The sequence below is a fragment of the Mirounga angustirostris genome, unplaced genomic scaffold (genome assembly GCF_029215605.1).
Source record: "Mirounga angustirostris isolate CCGP_5_RB_7025 unplaced genomic scaffold, mMirAng1.0.hap1 SCAF_10, whole genome shotgun sequence".
NCBI lineage: Eukaryota > Metazoa > Chordata > Mammalia > Carnivora > Phocidae > Mirounga > Mirounga angustirostris.
This window is the reverse complement of record NW_026991718.1, coordinates 126,520,687-126,546,019: the sequence shown is the minus strand read 5'-3', so window position 1 is coordinate 126,546,019 and position 25,333 is coordinate 126,520,687. Positions and strand designations below refer to the sequence as shown.

General features: G+C 42.6%; 1 protein-coding gene and 1 pseudogene across 11 annotated transcripts in view; both read left to right on the top strand.

Moving 5' to 3' along the window:
* The window catches only part of STAU1 (staufen double-stranded RNA binding protein 1), a 91,339-nt gene that overhangs the window by 58,985 nt on the left and 7,021 nt on the right, over positions 1 to 25,333 (top strand). For 7 of the 11 annotated variants that reach the window (XM_054510154.2, XM_045885935.3, XM_045885934.3 and 4 more), the window contains 5 exons: positions 1,901 to 2,039; positions 3,934 to 4,120; positions 13,569 to 13,667; positions 23,137 to 23,367; positions 24,869 to 25,012. In XM_054510154.2, the coding sequence (XP_054366129.1) occupies positions 1,901 to 2,039; positions 3,934 to 4,120; positions 13,569 to 13,667; positions 23,137 to 23,367; positions 24,869 to 25,012 (800 nt within the window). The remainder of the gene's footprint in view (positions 1 to 1,900; positions 2,040 to 3,933; positions 4,121 to 13,568; positions 13,668 to 23,136; positions 23,368 to 24,868; positions 25,013 to 25,333) is intronic. The other 4 variants (XM_045885933.3, XM_045885927.3, XM_045885928.3 and 1 more) reach the window with 3 other exon arrangements.
* LOC123851873 (ATP synthase subunit d, mitochondrial-like) lies at positions 21,036 to 22,479 on the top strand (annotated as a pseudogene).

The window sequence follows — 25,333 nt, the reverse complement described above, 5'->3', positions numbered from 1 at the left end:
ATTCTTTCTTAACTAACTTGTTGATTTTGAAAGCACAGTTTCTACACTACCAGTGGCAAACACTTACCTTTTCAGAATCCTTAACCATACTGTAAATCTGAAGCATTGGTTCCCAGTCTCTGGTCCCGTGATTCCTGAGGATCTGCAGAGAAGGTCCTGAGAGGTGGGGGGGTGTCACCAGACAATGTCCAAGGTTTCCGAAAAGCTTAGAGAAAATACCTTTTGTTCCTCGATAAGGTGGCACAGATTGCCAAGAATGTAGGCCTTAGCTGGGATCACTTCAACCCAGTGTGGAAATACCAGTTATAACACATTGATCAGAAACGCTGATTGTCAGTTTCATGTCTCCTGATCCTTAAACAGAATGAGAAAATAAATATTTATCACTTAAATACTATTAGTAGACAATATCTCTTCAAACGAGGGACCCACGGAGAAGGGAGAAGACTGATAGAGAAGAGCATCTGGTAAAAGCTTGGGAACCACTGACCTGCCACGGTGGGTGGGAGTGGCTCCGTTGTAGCCACGTTACCTGTCATCACACACGAAGCCATCCCAGTCCCTTTGTACACAGGAAGAAATCTGAGGGATCTCGGCTACACCTTTCTTGTTGCTTTTAATTTCTCTGTGTTGTTTCAGATTCATTCTCTACTGCAGGTAGATTTTCTGGGTCAGAACTGCTCTGAAGATGATTCAGTTTATGTTAAAATGCAACTGTATGAATCATATAAAAAAATAAAATTCTCATGTTAGGAAGAGAGAAGCTGGTTACTTCTGTGACCCTCTGATTTTGCAAACCCAAAGATATTCTTATAGATTTGATTCATGCACTAAATTTAGTTGAACCAGTTACAGTACAGAATCAAGGCATTTTTTATTTTCCTCTACGTACATAAAATGCCTAAAGAGGCCTTTTTAAGTGGATTTTCGTGTGCCTTTAAGTTGACCTTTGCCATTGCTAGTGTTGTTCTGTGTTTGATGTGCAGGTGTTGTTTTCAGATGTGATTGTGCATTGACACTGCTCTTTCCAGCCTGATTTTCCTTTTACATTACATGTTTTTAACAGTTTATGAACTGGATGAACTGAGGGGAAAAAATTGGAAAATGAACAGTGTGTATTTTCTATAGTTGATAATTCTGAGATAACTTATACTTGCTGTTGTTTATATGGAAACAGAACTAATTTTCCTAACAAGTATTCTCACAGGTCAAATCCCAATGTAAATATTGAGATTGGAAATATCTGAATATTTTGCCGCCCTCATCTGACTTCTCCAGATACAATTTACTTGCCTCCTCCTCAGTGATTCCACACCTTTCCTTATAGCACACATCCTGTTGTATAGTAGTTCTTTGAGAGTGTTTGTGTTATTTGAATCCTCTGGGGCAAGAATTGTATCCCTTAGCACAGTGCTTTACATCCACTTAGTACTTAGTAAGTGCATCATTCTGTGAAATAGCATGCATCAACACACTTCTAAGTGTAAGCCAATAGCCCAGCAAGTCAGTACAGCCAGAGTTATACTGGCTAAGGATTCCCAAACAGTAAAAGGATTTGGACAGTCACAGGGATTTTTTTAATCATGGAATTTGATGTGTATTGGAACTGATTTCTAATAACTGGAATGTGTGGCTTTCACTGATAACATCTTATGCTAGTTGTTGCCCCTGTAATAGCTCTTATGGTGTATTTTGTGCTGTTGACTGTGTATTAATATCTAGAAATCACAGCAGATTCTTGGATTTCCTGACCTGACGCCTAGCAATGTAGTACTTATATCCTTTCATGAAATGCATTATGAATCCAATTAGTAGAAAGCATGCTATTCTTTCTGATTTTAGTGACCGTCATTCTCATGTCAGAAAACAACCAGTTCTCTGTGTTGATTATGTGTTGCAGAAAGCATAACCCCTACTGTAGAACTAAATGCACTGTGCATGAAACTTGGAAAAAAACCAATGTATAAGCCTGTCGACCCTTACTCTCGGATGCAGTCCACCTATAACTACAACATGAGAGGAGGTGCTTATCCCCCAAGGTATGTGTCTGTTTGTTTTAAATACAGGTGAAAATATATCTCATTTTTGACATGGAAGAATAAAATCTGTAGATTGTGGGGCACATAATGATTTGGTCATATTTAGGCTTGCCAAATGTTGAAGTCAGTCTTAATTGTGCTGGTACTTTTGGAAGTATGTCTTAATGCTTCTTTAACTCTTGTCGCTAGGGGCGCCTGGGTGGCTCAGTCGTTAAGCGTCTGCCTTCAGCTCAGGTCATGATTCCCAGGTCCTGGGATCGAGCCCCACGTCCGGCTCCCAGCTCAGCAGGGAGTCTGCTTCTCCCTCTCCCTCCCCCCTGCTTGTGCTCTCTCTGTCTCTGTCTGTCTGTCTCTCAAATGAATAAATAAAATCTTTAAAAACAAAACTCTTGTCGCTAGCAAGGGCCTGAGCATATTCCTCACTAGCTAGCAGTGTGGCTATGCCCCAAGAAAATTTGGTTAAAGATCACCTTTTTTTTTTTTTTTTTTAAAGATTTTATTTATTTGAGAGAGAGAGAGAGAGCACATGAGAGGGGGGAGGGTCAGAGGGAGAAGCAGACTCCCTGCCGAGCAGGGAGCCCGATGCGGGACTCGATCCTGGGACTCCAGGATCATGACCTGAGCCGAAGGCAGTCGCTTAACCAACTGAGCCACCCAGGCACCCCAAAGATCACCTTTTTAACTGCTTTGTTAATTTGAGCATGATTCCCACAACATCAAAATTCTCAGCATCCAGGGGCGCCTGGGTGGCTCAGTGGTTAAGCTTCTGCCTTCAGCTCAGGTCATGATCCCAGGCTCCTGGGATCGAGCCCCGCATCGGGCTCCCTGCTCAGCGGGAAGCCTGCTTCTCCCTCTCTGGCTCCCACTGCTTGTGTTCCCTCTCTCACTGTGTCTTTCTCTGTCAAATAACTAAATTAAAAAATCTTAAAAAAAAAAAAAAAGATTCTCAGCATCCATAGATTTTTTTCCTTTTTTTTTTTTTTAAGATTTTATTTATTTGAGAGAGAGAGAGATCGAGCACAAGCTGGGGGAGGGGCAGAGGGAGGAGAAGCAGACTCCCCGCTGAGCAGGGAGCCTGACACAGGACTCGATCCCAGGACCCTGAGACTATGACCTGAGCCAAAGGCAGACGCTTAACTGACTGAGCCACCCAGGCACCCCTAGATTTGCTAATTACTGCTTATTGGGTACTTTTTGACTTTGAACTTACGTGCTGTGTAATAGCCTTGGAGTACAGGTGCAGTAAAATACTAATTGAAACCCGAAAACATCATGTATTAAAAACCTCTTGTTGGCAGTCCTGAGACATGAGTGGATAGACTGATCAGAATGGAAGTTTTCCTTTCCCTGCCTGACTTGGATGGAGGCAAAGCCATTTGAAAAATACAGGCTCTGAAATGTAAGAAGCCAGGCTCTCCCAGGCTTGTTGGGTTTCCAGAAATGAGGGGCCTTTCTAAAAAAGAAAAAACAAACAAAACAAAAAAAAACTTTTGTTAAAAAATTCCCAGCCTTTTCTGGAGACAGGCAAGTGTGACTCTCAGATCTGAGAAAGTAGAGCAAGTTAAGTCGACTACCTCAGCCAAAGCCTAATTCATTTTAGATTTTGTAAATTCGGGTTAGCATTATAAATTGAACTCATGTAATCTGTAAGCTAGTCCATTCTGTGAAACATAAGGTTGCTTCCTAAACAGTATTTGCTCATCCTGTGTGCCAATTCTAATCCAGCGTAAGCCTACGAAATCTCTGTATATTGATGAGGAGTCCTTAATGGCAAGGAAGCCCTGATGTGGTTTAGGTCCCATGATGAAGGAAAGACCCAGAATTTGCCAGAGAACATACAGGTGACCTAACTGATCTGAGACTGTAACTCTGCTAACCCCCTTTTTACTTTCAGGTACTTTTACCCATTTCCAGTACCACCTTTACTTTATCAAGTTGAGCTTTCTGTGGGAGGACAGCAGTTTAATGGGAAAGGCAAGACGAGGCAGGCTGCGAAACACGACGCTGCTGCGAAAGCTTTGAGGACCCTGCAGAGTGAGCCCCCACCCGAGAGGCCGGAGGGGAGGCGGCCAGGCGAGCAGGTGGGTGCGGAGAGGCGTCCTCTTGGGGTCTTTTTCTGAGATGAGAGCTGTCCATAATGTTTGTTATTTGGTAGCTTACACGATTCTGTGCTGCTCTGTAGTTTTCTGGCCTTCCCCCTCACCCCCTTAAAAAATGTTTTAGTAAGAAAGATGCCTTCTTTTTTCCTCTGTGGTATAGTTTTGAGTGAACATGGTAGATTGTGACTCAGCTGAATTGTGAAGTACATGTATTGATGAATTCTTCGGTGCAAAAGATTATGCTTGTTAGAATCTACTGCAATTTATGGTACCAGCTTAGAGAATTTTCTAAAGCCATTTTTTGACCAGCTACTCTATTATGTTGAAGTGCCGGTTACCTATTGCTGCATAACAAACCATTACAAAACCTAGTGGCTTAACCACCTCTAGGCATTTATTTTGCTCACATATCTGCAGTTTAGGCAGGGCTTGGCATGGGAGCTGGTCTCTTCTCCACATAGCTTTGGCTAAGGTGGTTCCGCAGGAGCCAGAGGATCCATTTTCAAGATGGCTGCTCCCTCACATGGCTGGAAGTTGGTGCTGGCTGTTGGCTGAGAGCTCGGCAGGGGCTCTGGCCTGAGCACCTCCGTCCCTCTTAGTTATCCTATGCAGAGACTGCTTCCCCATCCTCATGGTATGGTGCTGGCTTCCAAGAGTGAGTATCCTAGAAGACAGGAAAGGAAGCAGCTTCCAGTTTCTTAAGGGCTAGGCCCAGGAATCCCCACAGCATTGCTTCTGCTATATTCTACAGGTCAAGCAGGCACAGAGCCCAGATTCAAAGGGAGAAAATATAGAACCTTCCTTTTTATTAATAGGTAAAATTCACACAACATAAATTCACAGTTTTAACTGTTTTAGGTGTACAGTTCAGTTGCTTTTAGTACATTGACAGCGTTAACCCCACTTCTGGATGAGAAGAGTGTCAAAGAATTTGCGGGCCACGTTTTAAAAATCTCTTGGTAGGAATAGGTTTTTAACTCCTTGCGACTAAATAGGAACATAGGTCTTAGGGAGTCAGTGACTATTTTTCGTTATGGTGTGTTTCCATTTTCCAGTGTAATCACACATTTTAAAACAGAGATGATGTGTTTCCAGGGTCCAATGAGGACCAAATAAAAGAAGGGACTGTAATTTAGAAGAGAGGGATTTCATGAAGTTAAAGGGATGAGCTTCTTACTGGTGAGTTTTGTTAGAGGCAGTCGGTAGTGTAATCTGAGTCATTTTGGAGGCTTTGCATTTCTTTACTTCAGTTTGGTGCTAATGTAATTGGAGTCAGATGGGGTAGTTATTTCTCAGTTTTTTGTAGCCAGCAGTTGTTAAATGATCCCTGAACACTGGTATGTGGGCTGTCTGCTTCAGAACCACTTGAGAAGTTTAAAAAAAAAATTCCTTGGTCCAACCCACACGATTCTAATAGGAGTCTGTCTTTTGCCTTTTTTTTTTTTTTTTTTCTTTTTAAATGTGCTCTTGGAGTAACTCTAAAGCTCGATCAGGGTTTGGGAACCCCTGGTCCTAAGTATTATCAGTGCTTCCCCCTCAGGCAGCTGCTCCACTTTGAATCCTGCTTGGAAGTGCTCCCCATATTGTTGAAAAGGGCAGGTGCCCATTGGTGTCTCCATGGCCCTGGAGCAGTGTGGTCAGTTCCAGCCTGAGGGCAGAGGCTGGAGTGGACTCGCTCTCCTGAGCTCAGTTTCACGCACTCATCTGCCATCTGCACAGAGCTTTGCTGAGAGTAACGTTAAATCTCCTTGTGCCCTTGTTCTAGTTCTGTATGGTTTGAAACAGAGACCGTACCCTTCAGAAATGGCTGAGACTGGCTTAACCAGTGCTGCAGAAATAAGAATCATTGAGTCGAATCAGACTTTCTTTGAGATAATAAATGAAACACTTAGCCTCCCGCCTCAGTGAGCTGCCCTTTGATTTACCAGGCCTCCTGGGTAGGTGGGTAGTAGGATGCAAAGAGAGAGACATTTTTATTTTTTAATTAATTTTAAGAGAGAGAGTGCACAAGTGAGTGGGGAGGGGCAGAGGGAAAGGGAGAGAGAGAAAATCCTAAGCAGTCTCCACACCTAATGCGGAGCCCAACTCGGGGCTCAGTCTCAGGACCCTGAGATCATGACCTGAGCTGAAATCAAGAGTTGGAGCCCCAGGTGCCCCAGGAGGGACATTTTTAGAAGGTATGTTTACCTTTTTTTACTTAGAGTTAATGCATGTGAACTATAAAAATTTAAAAAACGTTTTGGTGGATGTCCGTGCATACATAAGTAAATACATGCACCCGTCTGTTTAACAGAAGTGGGGTGATATCATATGGTAACCACTTTTTTTTCACTGAACCGCTTATCATGAATACATTGTCATGCCATTTACTTATAATTCCTTGGAGGACTCAAATTCAACTGGCATCTAAGCAGTTTTTAATAGCTATAAAGTGTTTCACTGCGTGAACATAGCAGTTTATTTTTTCAACAGAGCCTTAGTTATTTGGGTTGTTTACTGTGTTTCCTTTTAGAAAATACGTAGTGAAGAACATTGTTGTAGTTAAATCTTTGCTCATGTCTATGCCTTTTTATGAGCCATGGACCTGCATGGCAAGTGTATATGGCCAGGTTCCCCACTAGAAAGATGGTACCATTTTAGACCTCTGCCAACAGGGTGTGAGCAGCGTGTTTGCCCCTGGCCTGCCAGGATTGGAGATTATAATTTTAAACAAACTGTTCATTTTGCTTTTGACGATTTGTAGGGCATGTGATTGTGTGGTGGATCAATTCATCTTCTTTAGAACATGGCCAATAAAGACAGCAATTTCTGCCTACAAGGCAGATATAGTCTGGTCCCTTGACGATAGGCATCGTGCTAGGCCCTGAGGAAAAACCACAGCCCTTTCCCTTCCCTGGTGGGGTTTCATCGAGCAGCTGACAGATGTTAACGTTAGAATCATCAGAGTGCAGTGAGTGCTAGTGTGGGAAGTAGCAAGCATTATGAGAGCATCAGATGTCTTATTTATTTATTTATTAATTATTTGAGAGAGAGAGCACTAACAGGAGGGACAGAGCAAGAGGGAGAGAGCATTTCAAGCAGACTCCCTGCTTAGTGTGGAGCCCAACGTGTGGGGCTCAATCCTACGAACCTGAGATCACGACCTGAGCTGAGACCAGGAGTCGGACACTTAACCGACTGCACCAGCCAGGTACCCAGCTGTCTCCTTTAGAGGGAAGTGAGGGTGATGCATTTAGAGAAGTCCCTTCTGGGGAAGTGGCGTTGAAGCCGAGACCAGACAGAAGCAGAAGTGCGGGAGCAGCTTGTGTAAGGGTCCTGCGTTGGGAATGTGCCGTTGGTTTTTTGTTTTGGTTTTTAAATCTAATGTTTGTGGTAATAAAAAATGACTTACTCAGTGTCTGAGCTGCCAGGAGCAAGATGGCTAATAGCTACAGTATTTGTAACAGACAAAACAAGAGCTAGCTGAATGTCCACTGGTAGGGAAGTGGTTAAACAGCTACATTTGTCGGAGGGAGGCCCAGGGTGTGGTAGATCTGTACACATAGGCATGAAAGGAGCTGCATCATGGAAGGGGTGGGGGGCGATCAAGAACCAGAGCTGTAGTTTTGTAGCTAGTGTGATCCTGTTTGTGTTTAAGTAAATAAAAGTGCCAACTGTGTGTATGTATGTATGCATATGTATATGTTTGGTTGCACGTAGTTTCTGTCTTGAAGGCTGTATCAAGCTTTAAAAGTAGTTTTCGCTTTGTGGTAGTGGTAGGAGACAGACTTTTTAAAAAAATTGTACTGTCTGAAGGGTTTTTTTAATACTAGTGTAAAAATAAATACATGCAGCTCTTCTGGTCTTGAGTCTTATCTTCTCTTGGGCCAGGGCTTAAACTAAAATTGGAGACCTTGATTTTCATTATTCTGTCAGGGTCCGTTAGACCCAATTTTCATTTTTGAGCTGCTTTTTCAAGCTCTGTAAGGAGTGATACTGCATGACTTGTATTCTTTTCTGGAGATCTTACAAAGAACAAAGAGAAAACATACTTACTTTTTTAAATAGAATAAAACTCACTCTGTCTTACACTGATCACATAGGTCGTTTGGACCCTTTTGTAAATCTCCTCCTTAGGGAATCTAAATTTTCCTTTGTCTTGAGACCTTCTGCTCTTTGTCATCCGACATATCATTTCAGCACTCTTTGTAATCCATTCCTAAACATGCTGAGCAAGACTCAGATAAGAGGACATGGAATTATGATGCCATCCCGGGGTGGCTGCTCAGTAGTGAAATAACTCCTCGTCCCACCATCCTTTGCTGTGCCTGCTGCACTGTCCGATGCAGCGCGTCCTTCCAAGAAGATGCAGAAGACTGGAGACGCCATCTTTTTCCTGTGCACTTAGCTTTCCTTGAACTCAGGTGGGAAGTTAGAATTTTTCTTTGCCTCTAATGGCAAAAAGAAGAAAGTTGACAGAGGAAGACCTTCCCGTTATTAAACAAGCGGGAAGATGAAAGCAGAGGGACAGCAGGGCCCTAGACTGCAGTGGTGATGGTGGGATTGAGAGTTTAAGCGAATCTCAGACTGAGTCTTCAGACAGTATCTTAGATAAGCTCTCCCAAACTCAAGAATCAGCAAGTGAACAGTGTATTTCTATGGTGTATGAAAAGCAAATGTGTATTCTTTTCTGACCATTCAACAGGAAGGACATCGTCACACATTATTTTGTGACAAGAATCTGGAACATCCTGTTTTGATTTTTTAAACAGTATGTGTGACAGCATTCTTCTAATTTTTATCATGTTTGGCCACCAGAATTTACTTCTCACCACTTATGGTCCACAAAATAAGTGGACAAATGCAAAAGGTGTGTGTACAAAGGTCATTAGGAGAATATAGATGATAAGACAATGAAAAAACATTAGATCCTTCGGGGTTTACAGATCTAAAAATGAAAGCATTTTGTAGTTAGGGAGCAAAGAAGATGGCTGTTCTGTCTTTGATACAGTTATGAGTCAGTTTCACAAGTAGTGTGTTCTGATGATACCACTACCAGAAGAATCAGAGGTTATGATAAGCTAGAACCCACTGGGGATGGATTTGAAAAATGGCATTGCTACAGGTGGGCTGTGCTCCTGGTTCAGACGTGCTAGCAGATGAGCAGTTAGCTGCATTTGAAGGACCGTGCCCATTTGGGGTACATAAATGCTTTCCAGACTACAAACCTGGAATAAAAACTTGGATTTGCTATTTTAATTTTTCTTTTTTTTTTTTTTAGATTTATTTATTTATTTATTTTAGAGTGAGCAAGCGGGGTGGGGGGGTGGGGGCAGAGGGAGAGAGAGGATCTCAAGCAGACTGCCCGCCCAGTGAGGTGCCCCATGTGGGCCTCTGTCCCTTGACCCTGAGATCATGACCTGAGCCAAACTCAAGAGTCAGACGCCTAACCAGCTGAGCCACCCAGGTGCCCTGCTGTTTTAATTTCTTGTTAAAATCTCTAAGGAAAAGATTCTTACTGTCCTTTTATTCTGTATGTTATTTGTAAAATGACTAAATAGAGAAAAATAAAGAGTCTCTTGGAGCCAGATAGTAAACGGTGAGATGACTATTTTTTTCTGGCATACTGAGGGTTAAGCATGGTTCAGAGTGTTTATTTCTTTTCTTAATGTTGCCTAGATTTTATTGCTGAACCATACACTATGGAATTGATGTTAACAGTAATTCCCACTTCATGAAGGTAAGACTAAGGCTCCACTACACTTTCCCCATTTTACTGGGAATGGTATTTGTGGATTTGTTTTTGACTCATTTTGCTGCTTTCCCATTGCAACATTTTGTTCACTCCAGATAATATCAAAATTATGTAAAAGAGCAACATAATCTCACTTCCAAGTAAATGTATATCTTTGTTTCCTGTTTTGCATTTTTATTTTACTGGCTGCTTTGTCCCTATTGAAATCCCTTGAGAAACAATGGCTTAGAGCAATGACTCTCCACTCTGCTTGTAAAATCAGCTGGAGTCTTTAAAAATAAAAAAAAGTACTATAAATAAAATGGATCTTTAAGCCCTACCTGAAAAAAATTTAAGTTCCCTCATCTGGAGTAGGAATCTAGATAGCATCTGTCCTTGCAGAGCTCCCAAGTGATCCTGATGCTGCTGTGGTTAAGAAACACTGGCTTACAGTTTAGCTTTTTGCAGTAGATTGTTGTTTTCCATCAGACTTATGTGGAAGCTCAATATATAAAATAGGAAAGTAGCATTAGATTAGTATAAACTTGTAAGTTTGAATTTTAGAGTATTTTTGAAGGTAAATCAGTGAAAATTATTTATGTGAATTTTCAAAACACAGAATATATCATATATTGTTTTCGTCCACTAAAAAAACATGGCTGTGAGAAAGATACATTCCCATTTTAAAATCATGATTAAGGCTGCCGGGAAAGGAGAGTGAGGAGAGCTTCGTTGTTTTCCTTAAAAAAATTAAAATTTAATGTCAGTAGTTCTTAATGTTGGGACATTTGTTAAATCTAGCACAATTGCCTGTTACATTATTAATCTGTGCTTTTCTGAATGTTTGAAATAGGTCATAATTAAAAGTTAAAACTAATTGGGCTGGTAAAGTGAACAACAGGTTTGAAAATTGGAGTACATGCGTGGTGGCTGAAGTCTTATTTTAGCCTCAGCACCCAGTTTATTTCTAAATTTTGTTCTGGTTGCATTAACAGTTACTTAGCATCCGAGTGGAGCCTTTGTTTTAACTCATCTGCTTAAAAAAAAACCTGTGGATATCCATCAAATAAACAGCTGTCATAAACCTTAATTGTGCACAAAAATGAGTTAACCTCTTAGCATAAGTTAATGTGTTGACAATCTCTAGTGTGTTAATATTTGGTACGAAACATACTTTTTTAAGTTGCTTTTTAAAGATAAAATAAACATAACATAAAGGTTACCATTATAACCATTTTTGAAGTGCACAGTTCTGCAGCATTGAATATATTCTCAGTGTTGCGCAACTGTCACTACTACCCATTTCTGGAACTTTTTTATCTCACATTGAAACTCTGCACATTAAACAATAACTTCCCCTCCATTCCCCCCCGCCCCGCCCACCCCAGGGAACATCTTACTTCTGTCTCTATGTATTTGCCCATTCTAGATACCTAATATAAGTGGATATTCATCTTTTGTCAGGCTTATTTCATTTATCATGTTTTCAAAGTCCATCCATGTTGTAGCATGTGTCAGCATTTCCTTTCTTTTTAAGGCTGAGTAATACTCCATTGTGTGACCGTTCCACATTTTGTGTATTCATTCATCTGTTGTTGGATGTTTGGGTTGTTTTCACTTCTTGGCTACTGTGAATAATGCTGCTGTAAACATAGGTGTCTAGGTATCTGTTTGAGTTCTTTTAAGTTCTTTCGAGTACATATCTGCTAGTGTAATTGCTGGATCATCCTGTAAATCTATGTTTAACTTTTTGAGGAACCACCACACTGTTTTGCACAGAGGTTGGGCCATTTTATATTCCCACCAGGAATGCTCTGTGATTCCCACTGCTCCATGTGCTTGCTAACACTTGCTGTTTTCATTGGCCATTCTTAAGGGGTGCAAAGTGGTGTCTCATTGTGATTTTGACTTGCATTTCCCTAATGATGAGTGATACTGAGCTCATGTACTCGTTAGCCTTCTTCATGTACTCATTTCTACCTTCTTAAGAAAATGTCTATTCAAGTCCCTTTCCCATTTTTAAATTGGGTTGTTTGTTGTTGAGTTGTTTATACATTCTGGATATTAATTCTTCATCAGATCTATGATCTGCATGTGCTTTCTCCTATCTGTGGGTCGTCTTTACTTTCTTGAGAGCGTCTTTTGATGCACAAAAGTGTTTAATTTTGATGCAGTCCAGTTTATCGGCTTTTTCTTTTGTTGCCTCTGTTTTCCGTCTCCGGCACATCCAGCATCATGAAGCTTTTTCCTGATATTCTAAGAGTTTTATGATTTTAGCCCTTATGTTTAGGTCTTTGATCCATTTTGAGGTAATTTTTGTATATGGTATAGGTGGTTTTTTGTTGTGTTTTTGTTTGCATGTGGAAATCTGTTTTTCTAAGCACCATTTGTTGAACATACTAAAATGCAGGGTGGTTGTTTGTTTAAGTTTAAAACTTGTTTAAAAAATAAATTTCAAACCAAACCTCCACGGAGCTCTAAGGCGTCTTGCTTGAAGATTTCTGGCTTTAAAGATTCACTCATAAAAAGTCAGGCCCTCTTTCCGTTTAGGATTTAAACAAGAATAAAAGTATCTTTAAGTTAATAAAGCCACCAGAAATGCTATGCAAATAGTTCTGACCAGGCAGAGAGTGAAGTGAAACCCGACTAGAAGGAGAAGGCCGCCATCATGACAGGAGAGAGAAGTAGAGAGTGTCTGGGATGAATTTACTGGTATAGGATTATATTCTTGATGGTATTAATATTTTTAACTTAAGAGTTTTATTTTTTTTCCATTATAATGTGAAATACTGATACACGGAGGTGTAAGATCTATCTGATGAACGTATAGAAATGCACAACTGATAAAATCCTGGATAGTTTTAGCCATGGGTTCTTGTCAGAAAGTTCTAGTCTTAGAAATAGGATTTTTACAAATTCTTTGATAAAAGAGTCACAATAATAAGAAATAAGAAGAAAAATGCAGCTCTCTTGCCACAATTTGCAGGGAGGAGGGGGGCATTGCTATTACTGAGCTTATCTGGATTCTCATTATCACTGCGTGGATAGAGTCGGTTATCAGCTCGCACTGAGATCTCTGCCCTCCCTAATCCCAGCCCTGGCTGGAGGACTGTAAATGAACCTTGTTATAAAGATGGAGTCTCAGCCTTTGTTGAGTGGACTTGATTAGTTTGCACTTGAATTTTGGCCAGCAGCAGTGAGGAAAAGATTTTGTACACAATTTCATAATTTGTTCCATTGCATCCATTTTTTAAAAAGTGGGTTTCCAGGGACTTTTGTCCAAATGAGAAACCTGCATACTTAGATGGAGAGACTTCTATTTGAACTTGCCATGTCCCACACAGAGCTGTCTGTATTCTGACTTTTTCCAGAATGTGGCTCGCCGGTCCTCAGGGAAGGCTTTGGGAGTCTGTCACTCTTCCTGAGCAGCTGTGGGCGTGTGGTTGCGCCATGTTGAGGCTGATTCATACCCCTGAGTCTGTTAGGTGTGGGGTTGTTTGTGGTGGATTTATAAGGTACAAGCTGACCCAAGTGTGAAATAATACTTTTTTTTTTTTTTAACCTTTAAATTCACTGCCACATGGCACACAGGTGGCCTTGCTCCCTGGGGTAGTGCTCACTCCATGAAGCCAAGGTTCAGTGCTTAAGGTTTATCACAGCTGGGATGTTGACAGTTTTTAATAAGAGTTAACTACTAAACAATTATTCTTTCTTTAGGTGAATGGAAGAGAATCAGAAGAAGAAAATCTCAATAAATCGGAAATCAGTCAAGTGTTTGAGATTGCACTTAAACGGAACTTGCCTGTGAATTTTGAGGTAAGCTTGCTTTACAAGTAGGACTGCACTGTAAAATACTGTTGGCATTCACCATTGGGATGATTTTTTCCCTAAATAACATTGGAATTATCATCACAAACCTGTGAACCTTCAGGTTTAATACTCAGACTTTATACTTAACAAAGCAATATATATATATATTTTTAAGATTTTATTTATTTATTTGACAGAGAGATAGAGAGCACAAGTGGGCAGAGAGGCAGGGAGAGGGAGAGGGAGAAGCAGGCTCTCTGCTGAGCAGGGAGACCGATGCGGAGCTCGATCCCAGGACCCTGGGATCATGACCTGAGCTGAAGGCAGGCGCTTAACCGACTGAGCCACGCAGGCGCCCCTTAGCAAAGCAATATTGATTCTCTTCTTCGGGGTTGCTAATTTAGGGGCTGCCATGCCCCTCCAGACAGTCCATGGATGGTCTGCGAGCCTCCCAGAATGATTTTGAAGATTGTGTTTTCTAGAGAGAGGTTCCATTGTTTTCATAAGACTCTCAAAAGACTCTGTTACTCCCAAAACATTAATCTCCTTAACAGTCCCTAGGAATCATACATCGGAGTTAAAAGGACATCAGTTTTGTCCTTGTCCAGCATTTGCCCTGTAGATCACCTCTCTGATAACTTCATTTGTTGTTGGAGACTTTATGGTCTTAAAAACCATAACTAATGGGCTGTTAGTTCAATATGGAAAGTAAGGTACATTTAGGACATGTTTCCTTCAAGGACCCAGTGAGTCCAAACAGATGAGGCAGGTGGTGGAGGTTAGTAAGTTTTCTGTAATGGTCTGACACACGACAAATTCTTTGCAAATCCTTTTGGTTTCCGCACTTGGTTATGCAAGATTGTGTTTTACTATACAATGCACGTTTCTTTATCAATTCTTTGGTCTTTCAGAGGTCTTTCTTTGTTTTTTTGAGAGAGAGCACGGGGAGGGTGGGGAGGGACAGAGGGAGAAGGAGACAGGGAGAGAATCTTGTGGAGTCCGATCGCATGACCCCGAGGTCATGACCTTAGCTGAAATCAAGAGTTGGATGCCTAGGGGCGCCTGGGTGGCTCAGTCAGTTAAGCATCTGCCTTTGGCTCAGGTCATGATCCTGGGATCCTGGGATCGAGCCCCACATTGGTCTCCATGCTCAGCGGGCAGTCTGCTTCTCCACCTCCCACTCGCGCTCTTTTTCTCTCTCAACTCTGTCTCAAAGAAATAAATAAAAAATCTTGAAAAAAGAAAAAAGTTGGACGCCTAACCGACTGTGCCCCCCAGGCGCCCCAGGTCTTTCAGAGTTCTAAAGACTATATATTTAGTCTTCCAAAATGCTGTACGCTTCTACTTCGTTACTTAGGCAAATGTAATTTGAGGTGGGGCATTTGCTTAAAACAATTTTAAGTGGTCCATAAATTTCTTTTGGCCTGTTTCTTTTTTTAAAAAGTCCCCCTGTGGGGCACCTGGGTGGCTCAGTTGGTTAAAAAATCCCCCTGAAGTTTATTATGCTGTAAAATACTGTAATTTGTAGCATTTTTGCAGTTACAAGTGACCCCCAAACTTCATGCCTGACCTTTATAAAATATATACCTTCTCTTATTAATGTGCTAGCGCCCTAAACTGGCTCCTGAGTTCAGTCCTTAACCCGCCTGCTGCATGCTGCTGACTTCTGGCCTTTAGCTCACAGTGCTTCCCTGCCTGCCATGGGGCACAGGTGGGATGGGAGGTCACACTTGCATCATGGGGCCACCCTGCATCACCCCACACCCATCCCTGTCCCACCCTGGCCAGCAGGACCAGGTTTACACTGTCCCTTCCTCTCAGAGGGCAGAGCCCTGGACAGACGAGGACTGTGTCTTACCTGGCTCTCTGTCCCTTCTGGCCCTTCTCCCTCTGTTGGCATTGGGGAGGGAGGCAATGAGACAGGAGATACGCAGAATGACAGAGCTAGTTGATGGGTGGGAACTAGGTGGGAGCTTCACTCCGAAAACCAAGAGGTCTTCCTAGATACCTGTTGCAGGAAGGGAAGAAGTCCTCCTTTTCTCCTCGTGCTGAGGGATTGGTAGGGCATGAGATTTTTAGAGATTAGAGGGGTGCCAAGATTGTGGGAGTGGGAGGTGCCTGGCTTCCCGGGTCACCTCAGGATTACAGAGGTGACTGCTGGCACCAGGGCCTTGGATCCCTGTGAAGCTTGCCACCTGTTCCTACTAGTTTGTTGCCCTGCCTGAGAGTCAGCTTTCTGGAACCTTAGTGAAGGAATGCCATTTTTTTTTGCTCTGTGGGATTTGGAGACCAGATTGCTTCTGTTCCACTTCCGCTTTGTTTAGATTTCGGATTTGGGTCTCAAGCTTGTGTTCAGGACTATGTAACACAGCAGGAAATGGTCTGATCACCTGAAGGAAGTTTTGGGAGCGCCCTCTGGTGGGTGAATATCTTTAGGGTAATCATTTAAGACATTCCAGTTTGTTCGTTGGTGATGGTGGTGAATTTGTTAATGTGAGTGCTTATGTTAAATAGCTCATCGATCAGAGGGTCATATTACTTCCATTATTAGCTTGAGCAAGGGCTTTCATTTTTTTCCCCCACAGTTCTGTCTCTTGCACCTGGAAGATTACCTGGCACATACTGGATGCTCAGGAAATGTTTGTTGAGTAAATAAATGGAACAGTTTTGTTTTTTTTTTTACTGAGTTTTTTATAGTAAAATCTGTCACATAGAAATCTGGGTTAGAAGTGTTTAATAGAAGAAGGCAGGAGCCTTTCCTACGGTTCTCCAGAAAAAATGTATATAGCTTGACTTTTGATAAAATACATAGTTTTAGTAAAAAAATGGTGCTGATTGATAAAGTCACCGGGAGGCAGTTGTGACCTCTACATGACCTTGCACTAAATCCATTGTAGGTGGAACTCCACATTTAGATTGGTTGGCTGGTGATGTGAGTAGATGATTGAGTCAACTCTGAGAGGCCAAGAGTCCGGGTGGGGCTGAGTGTTCGGAAACCAGGCTGTCAGGGTGGGAGGTGGTGTGTGAGGGGCCCTCCCTGCCAACCTCTTCCTTTGGGGGGCAGTGAAGGCCGCTCTCCGGGGGGGCCGCTGGTTCTCACCTGGGGAGCACAGCACTGCTGTTTTGGGGCCCCTTTGGTTATCCTAGCCATTGTTTGAATATTTTATTTTGAAAAATTTCAAACCTGTGGAAGAGTTGGAAGAATAGGACAGTGAATTTCTCCTTCACTGAGATTTACTAGTGATTAACATTTTACATTTGCTTTTTCTCTCTGTGAATGCACATACTATTTTCTATCTCTTCTTACCCTTGCTGGGTCATTTGAGTAAGTGGCAGGTATCAGGATTCCTAAATTTCAACATGTAGCTTTTAAGGACAAGACATTATCTTAAATAAGCACAATCTAATGATCAAATACAGGAAATTGAGCGTCACTAATTCTTATGTAACGTATGTCCTATATTCACATTTTGCCGTCTGTCCCTTCCGTCCTTGATGGCACGTATTTTCTTGTTCCCGTGGCAGCGCAGGATCACACCCTGCATCTGGTAGAGGCATCCCTGGGCTCTCCTTTTGTCTGTAACAGTTCGCAGCCTCTTTTGACATTTTTAAAAGGTACTTTGTAGAATGGCCCTCAGTTTGGTCTGATTGTTCCCTCATGATTAGTTTCAGATAATGCATTTTTTCCCTCAGGGCACCACAGATGTGGTGTGGGTTCTTCCGAGCATCACATGAGGGCATTTCCCCCGTGTCAGTGACGTTCCTTTCATTGGCTTACACCAGAGCTTCACCTTAAGGAGACTTTCTTTCTCTTTGCAATTAATCCGTATCCTGCGAGGAGATGTTTGAAGGCTATGCCCTCAGAGATTTCCCCATTGATTGTCATAGTCATTGATAATTCTTCCCAGTAACAGTCACTGCTATGGTGGATTTTCTGCCTTTCTGAGCTAACATTCCACAGGAAATACCCCACCTCTGTACGTTAATTTTTATTAGCATAGGTCCACAGCTGCTTTTTTTATTCAAAGTGTTATTTCATTATTGTCATTCATTGGGGGCGCCTGGCTGGCTTAGTTGGCGGAGGTGGAGGAGTGCGACTCTTGATCTTGGAGTCATGAGTTCAAGCCCCATATTAGGTGTAGAGCTTACATTTAAAAAAAGGAAAAAGAAAAAAAAAACAACATGGTTCAACATTATTGTCATTCATTTTGATATTCAAATTGCCATTCAGCTGGTTGCTGTGTCCTTTGATATTCCCCTGTGGGGATGTTTTTGGAAGGGAGGGTAGTTTTTTTTTTTGAGGTAATTTACATACAGTAAAATCCATTCTATTTAGATTTATTGATGTGTTTTGATGAATGTATACAGTGGTGGAACCACCCCTGCAGTCAAGACCTAAAACCTCTTTCACCCCGTAAAGTTGCCCTGAGGCCCTTTGCAGCCAGTTCTTTTCCTCCGTCCTCAGCCTCAGGCAACCACTGATCCAATTTCCGCCCTTACAGTTTTTCTCTTTTCAGAACATTATATAAATGGAATTACAGAGTTTATTGCCTTTAGTCTGGCTTCTTTAACTTAATGTAATGCAGGTGTTGAGTTGTCCATGTTGCACAGAGCAGTAGTTCCTGCCTTTTTTTTTTTTTTTTTTTTTTTTTTTGATTTTATTTATTTAGGGGCGCCTGGGTGGCTTAGTCGCTAATAAGCGTCTGCCTTCGGCTCAGGTCATAATACCAGGGTCCTGGGATCAAGCCCGGCATCGAGCTCCCTGCTCAGCAGGAAGCCTGCTTCTCCCTCTTCCACTCCCCCTGCTTGTGTTCCCTCTCTCACTGTCTCTCTCTGTCAAATGAATAAATAAAATCTTAAAAAAAAAAAAAGATTTTATTTATTTGAGAGCGAGTGTGAAAGAGAGAAAGCACAGGTGGGGGGCGGGGTGCAGAGGGAGAAGCAGACCCTGAGATCATGACCTGAGCTGAAATCACCAGTTGGAGGCTTAACCAGCTGAGCCACCCAGGCATGGCAGCCCCCCCACCCCAAGCCCAGCATCTCTGCTGTGCTGCTTTGCCATCTGGGCATCTTCTTTCGGGGAGCATCTGTTCACGTCTGTCGGTTTTGTTACAGAGTTGTTTTATTACTGAGTTTTGAGGGTTATTTATATATTCTGAATACAATCCTTTTATCAGATACGTATTTTCTAAATATTTTCTCCCAGCATGTGGCTTGTCTTTTCATTTTTTAAATGGTATCTTTGAAAGAACAGAGAGATTTTAGTGAGGTAGAATTTGCCTAATTTTTCTTTTATGTTTCATGGTTGTTGTATGTAACCTAAGACACCTTTGTCTCATGTAAGGTTATTCTTCTTCTCTTCTCTTCTTGAAGCTTTATGATTCATTTTGAGTTACAGTTTTTATATATGCTGTGAGGTGGGTTTTTTTCCTCTTCTGCTTGTGTGCCTCATTATCCCTGCTCACTTGCTTCTCACCTCCCCTGTTCAGATTTTGAGTGAACTTAAATGTTTTAGCCTTACCCTTACTTTGAACTTTCCCTGCTCAAGTTTTGGCACCAGTAGAAATGGAAATTCTAACAGACATGGCCTTAGCTGGTCCTGCAGGAGCCCCATTCCCCCTCACGGAGAGCGGCACGTGGAGATGAGGATGGGGCACCAGGCATGCTTGTTGCTGCTGGAGGGAGGGTCACTGCTTCTAGGCCTTGTAGGCAGGCATCGCTAGAAAATACCTCTATTTTCAGAATTACCAGTTTATACCTCTCATTTTCATCTAGCATCACAAGGCTCTTTCCCTCCATTCCTAATTCCATACTTAGACCTCCTGCTGACCATCTGTCGAGGTGTGCTTCCTGTGTAGAAAATGGGCATGTCTTCAGGGCACAGCCCGTTTCGAGCCTGTGGTTCACCACCCAGATCCAGATCTAGAGCATTCCCATAACCTCCAGCAGTCCCTGGGCCCCTTTCAAGTTAACACCCACCCAGAAGCTGTTTTCTGAAACCTATACTATGGCTTCATTTTCTTTGTTCTTAGACCTCATATAAATAGAATGATACAGTATGGATTGTTCGGTGTCAAGTCTCTAATCCTCAACAGAGTGTTTTTGAGTCTCATCCATGTATGGCAGGAGCTAATTGCCGTGCAGTATTTCCCTGTATGAATGTAAAGCTGTGCTTTATCCATTGTCCTCTTGATGGACATTGTGAGTGGTTTCCACGTTGGGAACTTTTATGAATAAAGCTGCTAAGGCTTCTTGTGTACACATGCACCCAGAATTGCCAAGTCAAGGGTAAGTGTTTAATAAAAATTGTCAAGTTGGGGGCGCCTGGGTGGCTCAGTTGGTTAGCATCTGCCTTCGGCTTGGGCCATGATCCCGGGGTCCTGGGATCGAGTCCTGCACTGTCCCGCTTCAGGCTCCCTGCTCAGCGGGGAGTCTGCTCCTCTCTCTGCCCCTCCCCACTGCTCGTGCGTGCTCGTGCTCTCTCTCAAATAAATAAAATCTGTAAAACAAGTTGCCAAGCTCCTTCCCAAGGTGATTGTACTAGTTTATACTCTGACCAGTTGTTCCACATCCTTGTCAACACTTGATGCTGTCAGTTGTTTTAATTTTAGCCATTTTGGGGTGTTGTGTATATTTCAGTATTCCATTGTGGTTTCGATTTGCATTTCCTTGATGACAAATGATAACCATTTTTCATATGCTTATTGGCCATTTAGAGATCTTGTTTCGTAAAGTACCTGTTCAAGTCTTTCATTAATTGGGTAGTTGACTTACAGAGGTTCTTTCAGTATTCTGGATATAAACCCTCAGATACATATATTGCAAATGTTCTCCCCCGTTTTGTGGACTCCCTGTATTTTCTAATTGTTGTCTTTTGATGAGAACAGTTATTTTAATTTCGAGGAGCTCCGAATTTGTTTTCTTTATGGCTGGTACTTCGTGTTTTTAAGAGCTGTTTGCCAACTGCATGCTCCAGGCCTTTTCTCCTATGTTTTCTTCTTTTTTTTTAAAAGGAAAATCTGTATTTAATCTTGTGAAAAGTTAAGAGAATAACCAGTAGCTTCCATTTTTGTTTTAAGTTATTATTACCATTAAATTCTATTCTTTTTATAAAAATTTGTTTTAAAAAACTCCCCACACATAAACAAGCCACAAACTACCAACGTAGAAATGCAAACACAGCCAACACGGACACCTCAGGTGACACAGGAATGGGGTTCCTGGGGGGTCAACAGTGAAGGACAGAGGCACTGAAAGGAAAACGGTGCCTTGAACATGTGTTTTCTTCTTCTTCTTCTTTTTTTTAAATGATTCCAAATTAGTGTCTCTTCAGAACTTTTTTTTTTAAGATTTTATTTATTTGAGAGAGAGAGCAGAAGAGGGGAAGAGGGTCTGAGGGAGAAGCAGGCTCCCCGCTGAGCAGGGAGCCCGATGTGGGACTCAATCCCAGGACTCCAGGATCATGACCTGAGCTGAAGGCAGTGGCCCAACCAACTGTAGTCACCCAGGCGCCCCACTCCTATGTTTTCTTCTGAGAGTGTTACAGTTTTAGCTTTCACATTTAGGTCTGTGTTCTGGCTCCAGGTACCTGTTGTTTGTGGTGGAGTTTGAGACTGTGTGGTTCAGCTTTTCTTCCACGTGGATATGTAGTGCTTTTTTTTTCCCCCCCTTTAAGACTTTTGATTAAAAAAAAAAAAAAAAAAGTATTTTGTCCTTGCTGCTGTGGACTCTGGGCCGCTGGGGTCGGTGAATGATCTCAAGATGGCTGCATGAAAACTTGCTCTAAAAACCATTGACTGGGTAGCTTTGGGGGAGATCATACCCCAAAACCAGAAGGCCATTGCTAACTCCCCGAAATCCTGGAATGAGACACTTACCTCCAGGTTGGCTAGTCTCCCTGAGAAACCACCTGCTATCGACTGGGCTTACTACAAGGCCAATGTGGCGAAGGCTGGTTTGGTAGATGACTTTGAGAAGAAGTTTAATGCCCTGAAGGTTCCCGTGCCAGAGGATAAATATACTGTTCAGGTGGATGCTGAAGAAAAAGATGATGTGAAAAGTTGTGCCGAGTTTTTGTCTCTCTCAAAGGCCAGGATTGAGGAATATGAAAAAGAGCTGGAGAAGATGAGGAACGTAATTCCATTTGATCAGATGACCATTGAGGGAGGACCTGAATGAAGTCTTCCCAGAAACCAAATTAGACAAGAAGAAGTATCCCTACTGGCCTCACAAGCCAATTGAGAATTTATAAACTTGAGTTGGGGAGAAAGCTCTGGCCCTCGTATTGTAAATGCTGGACATTAAAAATAATGATACGGTGCAAAAAAAAAAAAAAAAATTTTTTTTTTTTTTTTGATGTACTTTGGTGTGTTTGCCAGAAATCACAAGACCAAATGTGTGCAGGTCTGTTTCTGCATTCTGTTCTGATTTATTGATCTCATTGTTTGCCTTTAAACAATGCTGTGAGGGCATCGTTGCTATAACTTTATCGAAGTCTTGAAATCTGCTAGTGTGAGTCCTTAGTTCTTTTCAAGAGTGTCTTAGCTAACCTAAGTTAGCTCGTTCAATTTTTATTTTCCTTCTATGTGATCCAATAAGAACCCTACTTAAGTTTCTGTCCACACTCAATTTTAGTGTTTTTCTCCCATCTTTGTTGACTTATTTTTATATTTTTAATATGTAAAACACTAAATGCTTCTAAAAGTCAAAACTATACAAAAAGATACACTCAGAAGCATCATCCTGTCCCTTCTCTACACAGTCCCTCCCACATGCTGTAGGGAACTAATTCTCTGTTTCTGCTTTATCCATCCTGTGTTTCTTTTTGCAAAAATAAGCATATAAACACACACGTGTGTGTCTGTTTATATATTTGTGTATATGTGTGGGTATATATAAATTTTTTTTTTTTTACACAAAAGTTAGGGTACTGTATAAACTCTTGGCAGTTTGGTTTTTTTTACTTAGTGTGTATTGGAAATCACGGTCAGTGCTTTGAAATTTCTCATTCTTTTTTAAAGCTGCATAGCAATCAGGATTTAATAAGCTCAGACTTGGCTGGAGGCTCAGAGCAAATATTAAACTTGAACTCTTTGTGTTGCAATTATTTCTGGACTTCGCTGGGACAGCTTCCTTTCTGCCATTTGCAGTGGATCCCCTGAACTCAGGACAGTCTCTGACCCTGGGAAGACGGGAGCCGTTCTGCTCGGAGGGTGGGAGCAGAACTTGTTTTCCTCTTTACTCCGTACTAACTGTATGGGGGACCAACCAGACCCAAGAACATTAGCAAGTCTGAGAAATAAGGAAGGGAAGAAAAGTATTCAGGATTTTCACTGTTTTCTTTTGCTGACATTTACGCTGCCTGCATTGATCAGGTCTTGTCCGTAACTCGCCCTTCCCTGTGGTTCCTGGGAGGTCGTGTGCTGAGCAGTGTGTCCTACCACTGGCAGGAAGTGTCTGTCACGCTTTCACTCAGTCTTTCCCTCTGAAACAGGTTGCCCGGGAGAGCGGCCCCCCCCATATGAAGAGCTTTGTGACCAAGGTGTCAGTTGGGGAGTTTGTTGGGGAAGGTGAAGGGAAGAGCAAGAAGATTTCAAAGAAAAACGCTGCTATCGCTGTCCTCGAGGAGCTAAAGAAGCTACCACCCCTGCCTACGGTCGAGCGAGTGAAGCCCAGAATCAAAAAGAAAACAAAATCCATAGTCAGGGTAAGAACCTTCTCGATCGAAGAGGGTATTTCCATTGCCTGTAGATGACGGGGGAGGATTCACTATTAAAGGTTCACTTACTAAAAAGTTCACTAGGTTGCTGACCCTAGTGACAGGATAGGCACTGACGGGCCACCTTGGGTGGTTCCTCCCAGGAGCCCCCTCGGCAAAGACGTGGATGCCGAGGCGCTGGCAGCTGTGCGCACACGTCGCGGGTGAGGGGTGATCACAGGAACCGTGTGCGTCTGCAGTGCCCTTCTGCAGAGCGAATGGCGACAAAGTGTCCTTCCTCCACCTCGCTCACCGCTGAACTGGTGCGAGCGTGAAGCAGATTTGTGGGAGCAAAGGCGTCTGGGGGCAGTGAGGCGTTTCACCAAACACCTCCTATTCTTTGGGGTTTTTTAAGCCATGTCAATGGACCTGTCAAAAATTATACTAGCCCCTTGCTTCCCCACCCAGAGAACGGACAAGAGTCCAGCCCTTCTGTTTAGGGCATGTTTAGGAATACTAGGGTCTGTTCTGATTGTCAGTATACAGTTTTGACCTTTGAACAGCACGGGCCCCCACCCCACAGTGGAAAGCCTGGGTTTAACTTCTGACTCCCCAGACACTTAACCACTAATGGCCTACTGTTGACCAGAAGCTTTACCAATAAGATAAACAGTCAGTTAATATGTTTTATATGTCATATGTTGTATACGTGTGTATGTATTAAATGCTATATTCGCACAGTAAAGTAATCTGGAGGAAAGCAAACGTTATTAAGGAAATCTTAAGGAAGAGAAAATACACTTACTGTACTCTATTATAGTTATAAAAAAAAAAATCCACTTCTAGGTGGACCTGCACAGTTCAAACCCTTGTTGTTCAAGAGCCAGCTATAGTTTCACGCTTTGCCAAGACCCCGTGCCCAGGGGTGAGCACACGCTATAGACTGTTGCAGCTCCCCTTTTCTCTCAGGAGATCCCAGAAACCACCCCACACGAGCAGTGGCTGAGGGTTCCGTGGCGCTAAAGATGGCCATTGGGAGGAAACTGGGATTCTTAGGTTCTTTCCACGTGGTGTCAGCCTGAGGTTTTGTGTTTCGTGTGTGTGTGTTTTTTAAATAGTTTCTGGATTTTGAGTCCTTGTTAAGAAAGCTGGGGACCCATCTTATAACAGACTTTTGGGGGGAATTTTAGGAGTAGTGTTCTGTATTTTTTTCTCTCTTCATTGTCAAGTTGAAATTTATTGTTAAAAAGCAGACTTTTCAGGGTTGCTTGCCTACCCATAGTGGGATACTGATGTTGGTTTGCCAGGAGCCTTTTAAAAAGTCACCTCAGAGCAATCCTAGAAAATCCCTAAGCATCTTTTAATTTTAAGAAGGTTTAAAAAAGATCTGATTAATTCTGGGCACTTAGATCAAACATAAAGGAATGTTGCGTTGTGTCCTGACCCCTGAATTGGCGAGGTCCTCTCTGTGGCTAACATGGCACATGGTGTCTACATCCGTTGTCGTCAGCTACAGAGCAGCACAGACTGCGGCCAGGGGATGAACCCGATCAGCAGACTGGCCCAGATCCAGCAGGCGAAAAAGGAGAAGGAGCCAGAGTACATGCTCCTCACAGAGCGAGGCCTCCCGCGCCGCAGAGAGTTTGTGATGCAGGTGGGTCGGCGTGGGTTGTGGCAGCCCTTCTGTGACCAACGCCCCACGCGGCTGGAGGGGTCCAGGGGCTGGGTGCTTTCCTGAGGGGGCCAGGTCCAGTGCCCTGGCCCAGTGGGCCCCGCTCCCCGCCATCAGACGTTAGCAATAGTAAGACCACATTGCTTGTAGTAAATGCCTTAAAACGTGTCCTTGCATGCACACCGCACGTGCTGCTGAGTCAGCAGGTAGGAGCTCGGACACCTGCTCCAGGTCATGGGTGCTAGGGCAGGGGGATTGCGGGTGACCATTTCTCTTCAGTACATCTCCTTGAAGGCTTGTATT